The 6,000-nt window shown below is 51.5% G+C and overlaps 1 protein-coding gene across 1 annotated transcript; it reads left to right on the forward strand.

The window, feature by feature from the left end:
• The first annotated feature begins 1,761 nt into the window (after positions 1-1,761).
• On the forward strand, positions 1,762-2,838 carry LOC149856569 (beta-3 adrenergic receptor-like). Its single transcript, XM_090064080.1, has one exon. It carries the CDS (start codon positions 1,762-1,764, stop codon positions 2,836-2,838), a length of 1,077 nt encoding a protein of 358 aa, XP_089920206.1.
• The last annotated feature ends 3,162 nt before the right edge of the window (positions 2,839-6,000 follow it).

Raw genomic sequence — 6,000 nt, forward strand, 5'->3', positions numbered from 1 at the left:
GATTGCCATAGTGCCGTAGCTGGGGGGTGAGTGGAGCAACTGCCCCAGGTGCCAAAGCAAAGGGGTGCAAATGGGCGCTACGCGGCCGGGGCGGGACATAGAACGGAGTCACGAGTGGCTCGTCTGAGGGGGGCATGGGGATGGAGGAAGGGCAGCTCCTGCCTGGGTGTACATGCAGCGGCAAGCACGTGGGGGGAGGGTGTGCCCCCCCAGATCTGTGCATGGGGTGAGGGCAGGCTGCCACTGTGGGCTTTGCCCCAGGTGCCAAATGTCACTGCTATGGCACTAGCCATAGCTCGTCTTTGTCCGGGCTTGGCCTCCATCTTTTCCCATGTCCTCTGACCCCTCAGCTCTGAATCAAACTCTACCCCGAGGATCTTTACCCCCTCTCAGGGGATGGAAACCCCTGGAAGCAACAGGTCCCCAAGCTTACCTACCACTAGTAGATGCTTTTGCTCACATTGAGCTTGGCCCTGCTGCTGCTCCGTATACCTGGGTGTGTGTAGTGCTCTTTCTTTGTCCCTGCAGATGATGTTCAAGTCATCCATGTACGTGAGGACTTTCATCTTTTCCCCATTCTTCCTGGGGATCTTCACACCACTGATCCCAGGGTCCTGCCTGAGTGGCTGTGCTAGTGGGTCCATCGCACAAATAAACAGGAGTGGGGAGAGTGGGCAGCCCTGCCTAACACCCGATTCGACCACGGTTGGATCCGGGTGTTCACCAGAGCCCTGCTGCTCACAGTGGTGTATGGTGCCTTTATCCAGGTGACAAAGGTTGCAGGGGTACCCAGCTCTTTCAGTCTCCAGTAGGAAGTGATGGGATACCTGCACTAAGTGAACTGTACTGCTACTACAGGAGGACGGATAAGAGCGATGGGAAATAAATGGCAGACTTTATATGGTGGAGAGGGGTCTGGTACAGACTGTTTTAGGGACTGGCCCTCTGAGGGGGGCAGTGGGTGGGGATATGGGGATGGGGATGGGTGCATGGATATGCAGTGTGAACTGTATAACAGGTTTTTAATGGTTTAACTGTCAAAGTGGGCTTTGATCTGCCAAGTGAACCAAAGGGGCTGCTGGCAGAGTGTTGGAGGTAAAGTTGATATATAAAATAGAGAGACAGAGAGAGAGATTTGCGAAAAACAAAAAGATTGGGAGCAGTGGCAAGGCTATGGAGACTCGAGGCAAGAGGAAGAGTCCAATGGATGTCGGAGGAGACGGCCCGGGAGAGCTGGTGCCCCCAGGCTCTGCCGTTAAAGGGCGGGGAGCGGAGGGCAGCGTTTAGTTGGTCAAGGAAGACAGGCGGAAGGCGGCCGGGCACGGGCAGCCCCAGCGGCCCGGGGCTGCGGCGAGGCGGGCTGGGGCCGGGGCTGCGCCCCCGGATCCCCGGGCCCGGAGGCGGCACCGCCCGGAGGAGGCTGCGCAAGGCCGGCCGGACTTCTCCTCGCCCCCGGGCTCCGGCGGAGCGGGGCTGCCCGGGGCGGGGCTCCTCCGGACGCTGGAGCGCCCGAGCGGGGCCGGTCACCCCGCGCCGCCTCCGCCGGGGAGCCTCTGCCTGAGCGCGCGGCGGGACCGGCGCTGCCCGCGGGGACTCGGCTGCGCGGAGCGCTCGCAGGGGCCGGGCGGGCGCGGGGCGAGGCGGGGCCGGGGCCGGGGCCGGGGCCGCGCGGGATGCGCTCGCCCCGTCCGGCCGCCGCGCCGCGCCGCGCCGCGCCGCTGGAGGCGCCGATCCCGCCGCCCGCGCCCTGCGGCCGCGCCGATGTGGGCCAACGCCAGCTGCCCCGGCGGCCCCGCGCCCGGCCCGCGCCTGCCGGCCGAGGCGTGCAAGCTGGCGCTCATGGTGCTGCTCATCGTGGCCATCACCCTGGGCAACGTGCTGAGCCTGCTGGTCTTCCTGCGCGCCCCGCAGTTCCGGACCTCCCAGGGCTACCTGAAGACCTCCCTCGCCCTGGCCGACCTCACCGTGGGGCTGGTGGTGGTGCCCTACTCCGTGTACAGGGAGGCCAGCGGCCTGGCCGCCAGCCAGGGGCCTGCGGGCGCCTCGGGCTCGGCCCAGTCTCTGCCCTGCTTCATCACCGGTCCCATCTTCGCTGGCTGCACCTTTGTGTCCATCAGCACCATCTTCCTGCTGTCGGTGGAGCGCAGCGTGGCGGTGCTGAAGCCCCTGCACAAGAAGGCGGTGGTCACCAAGCGCCGCACGGTCTGGCTCATCTTGCTCTCGTGGTCCATGAGTTTCTCGCTGGCCGTGGTCCCCCTCTTCTCCAGCCCAGACATCACCCTGCGCTACAGTCCCTGCAGCAAGATGTGCAACTATGCCTTCCCTGAGGCCAGGCTGCCCAGCTCCGGCTGGAACGTCATGCTGCTCTTCCCAGCCTTCGACTTCTCCCTCCTCGGGGGCACCTTTGCCATCAACTTCATCACCTTTGCCGCCATTCGCCACTACGGTAAGGCCCGGAGGCAGCTGGGCAGCGAGGTGCAGGGGGGCAACCGACTCTCCTTCTCAGATATCACTGCTGCCAAGACCATTGGCATCTTGACCTTTGCCTTCTCGGCCTCCTTCAGCCCCATCGCTGTCTTTGTGGTGGGCTCCGTCCTGGGCTACCAGTGGTGCCAGTTCTCCTTCTACGCCTTCTGGATTTTGACCTCCAACAGCTGCTGGAACGTGGCCATCTACAGTGCTTGGGACCCCAAATTTAGGCACGGGGTCAAGGACCTCTTCAGTAAGCGGATGCTGAAAGCTGCCTCCCAGCGCGCCAGCAGTGTTGCAGAGGGGGATTTCTCTTCTCCTGCCTGCGTGGCTGTCCTTAAGGGGATGTTTCGGCCAGAGAATGCTTGATGGGACATTAGGCTTTACCAAGAAGGCTCTAGGTTCCTACCACAGACACTGCAGCCACAAGCATGTGTTGTAATTTGGATTTGTAGTAGCAGCCTGGCTCAGTCCTGCTAGTCAGGGCAGACAAGGAAGTCTTTGGCAGGGACCTGTGTTTTGTCCGGAGCTATCATGATGGGGGATCTGGGAGAAAACTATTTAATTTCTGTTGTCCTATGTGCATGAAGAGGCAAAGACTATTTCATTATTGCAGTGCTAGGTTTTCTTGCCACACAGACTGTATTTTCTCATGTGCGTGTCTAAAACATAAGCAAGCCCAGGGAAAGAGATTATTTCAGCCTGTTTTTGTCAGCTAAACTTCTAGACTTGAACAGAATGTGTTTCTTTATGATGAATAGCAGGGTGGTTTTATAATGGAACTATTCCCCCCCTTCCATGTAGCTAAGAAATGATGCCACTGACTGTTATTGCCCCGAGGATGCCAGACACTTCAAAAATATGGGGGGGAAAAACAGAATTCTTAGAATTTCTGGGCCAAATGCTCTGCTTTTTCCCCTCAAATGTCCTCCCATTATATTTGTCCATGCAAGTAACTGAGTTTTCAGTTCAAAGGAAATTTTAAAAAATGTTTTTAGGTTGCCCCCAAAGAATTTATTTTTCCAAAATTTTCTGCAAACCAAAGAAGAGAGAAGAAAATTTGTTTCATATTAAGGAAAATATTTTGTTCAACTCAAATATAACACATTTGTATTTCTATAAAACAAAAAAAAATTTGTTTTATGCTTTTAAAACCTCTTAATGTATTTTTAAATAGAATTGAAGTATATTTTGAAATATGGTATCATTCTGGATTGGAAAATCAGAATGTTTGTTTTCAAAAAAGGTTAAAACAAAAATATTTCTGCCCCTTTTTTGGATTTTTTTTCCCAGGGTCAGTCCCCCCCCCCCCCACTAGATACAATTGACTCCAATTTTCAAAGTGTTTCAGTCAACCCAAATCTACACTTTTGGTAAAGTTCTGGACAAAAACATGTATCAACTTCCTATCATATAAGCCCAGTGAAATCATAGAAGGGTTTTCATTGAAGTCAGTGAGGCAAGCATGGAATTTACTGACTGCAGAATTTATTATTCAATACGAAGAGGCAAATCTCTGGATACAAGATCAGGTAAGGAAGGGGATCTGCATGTGGTATAGGGGTTACTGCTGCTGACAGAGTAGAAAGTATTTCTGGGGGAAAAATAAGTTTGGAGTATCCCATTCAGTATAAAGCTAAAGAGCTGCTTTTTGAATATCTGGCATTTGACATGCATACACAAAGTTTCTGTGACTTACTCTATGACCATTCTCATTGGTTTGTGATGGCTTTTGGAAGAAACATCTTTAAACTCGCTCAGACAACATGGTTGTATACAAATAAATATAACTAAAGAGCAGCTTGGACTACACCGGCCCTTCTTGGTGAAGGAAGAGAAGAGCTGCATGAATAATGGTCTAGGGACAATTCCTATTGTTGAAAAGAGCACACTAAAGGTATCTTCCACTAATGGAATCCTTATGGACAAAAGAAGATTCTTCTGGGTGTTCCCGAGCCATGTAACATGAGGTGTGTGAACTCTAAAGCAATACATGTACAAACGTCTATTAACTAGTGTATGGTACCTTACAGCTGATGTCTCAGCAAGCTGGGGAGCTAGGTATGGCCCTAACCCTTAAACCAAGTTCCTGTGGGCAGGGTTGTCAAGCATTTGGCATGGTGGCGGTGACTTTGTGGGGAACCTGTCACCTCATAGGGTTGATTTTGCGGGGTTCCGTATGTAATCCATCACTATCCCCTCTGCACCAGCTGTTAGATGGCACGAGTAGACCATTTTGGGACCTCATCCAAAACCCTTTGAAGTAAACAGCAGACTTTCTACTAGATCATTGGAGACCTGGGTTCAATCTCTAGCTCATTTTCACCAAAAATGAGTTTTATTTTATCTTGGCTTTTGTTCGCTCCTCACTGCTAAACCATCTGGAGCAAAGGACACTACACTTAGAAGACATTCTTGCTGGCTAGACAGGGTGAAAGAATCATGGGAGTTGTAATGGCAGAGAAACATTAGTAAGCTTGTGTAGCTAGCTTTAGTTCTGCTTCTAGCAAGTGTTTTCCAACTCACTTCAGTGAGCAGCAGATTTTTCAACAGTTTAGAGGGGAAAAGTGAGAGATTAGTCTACTGCTGGTGACTAGTGTACTGTAGTGGTAAAACTGGAAGTTTTTAGCCTGATGCTGAACCAATCAGCTGACCTCCTAGGAATGCAAAACAGACATGAAAGAATAAATTAAGCCGATGAGTGAGATTGTCAGTTGGTGTCAAAGAGTGGCTCCAGTGAGTTCAATAGAGCTATGCTGCTTTACATCTGTTGAGGATCTCAGCCTACATGATTATCTAGTTCATCAGTTCTCGCTTGTTTTACAGTACAGGAATCCTCCAAAATTCCTTTTCCACTTCCAAAATGTGACAAGTGCAGAGTGATTTTCGTTCTGGATGCAAAGATGAAATGCCATGAACAAGAGAGACAGAAATTTAAGTGGCTAATTAACATTTGTATTTGCATTAGCCCTTGCAATAATTCATGGTTTGGAACTGAATCATCCCATTCCAGCTAAAAATACCTAGTAGGGAAAAAATATACACTTCTAACTGCGTGTGGGGAAAGTGTTGCATGGTACTGTTACATGGGCAGGACTGATGATGGTGCAGTGGCAACACTAATGCAGGGGGGCTGTCACTGGCTCCTGGCATTTTAAGCTAGTCTAATCATGTGTGAGAAGGGTTAGATGGCACAATAGTTAGACTGGCCATCAATCTGCAGCCGATTGCATTCACAGTATGACCTGAACTATTGGATGTGATCTGTACCCATATCTAGCAAAGGGTGAAAAGGATAAGAAAGAAGTGTAAGATACAACCTCTGCCCACAGAACAATGCATATGTTTGAATTCATGTATTGTTATTGGGAAAGGCCTGCTGGCAAGTGACACCCTGTCTGTTGCACAGTCCAGATCCCCTCCTGGCATGTCCATAGTCCCATTTCATTGGCTACAGCAGTTAAGGTAGGTTTGCAAAGCTGGCTAGGCACATAACTCCTACTGCCTTTTTGTGCCTTTTGAAGATTGCTC

Source organism: Crocodylus siamensis, chromosome 10, assembly GCF_052110815.1.
Source record: "Crocodylus siamensis isolate JL-2025a chromosome 10, ASM5211081v1, whole genome shotgun sequence".
NCBI lineage: Eukaryota > Metazoa > Chordata > Crocodylia > Crocodylidae > Crocodylus > Crocodylus siamensis.

Coding starts and splice junctions, on each gene's coding strand:
- LOC149856569 (XM_090064080.1), top strand. CDS start 1,762: ATGTGGGCCAACGCCAGCTGCCCCGGCGGCCCCGCGCCCGGCCCGCGC.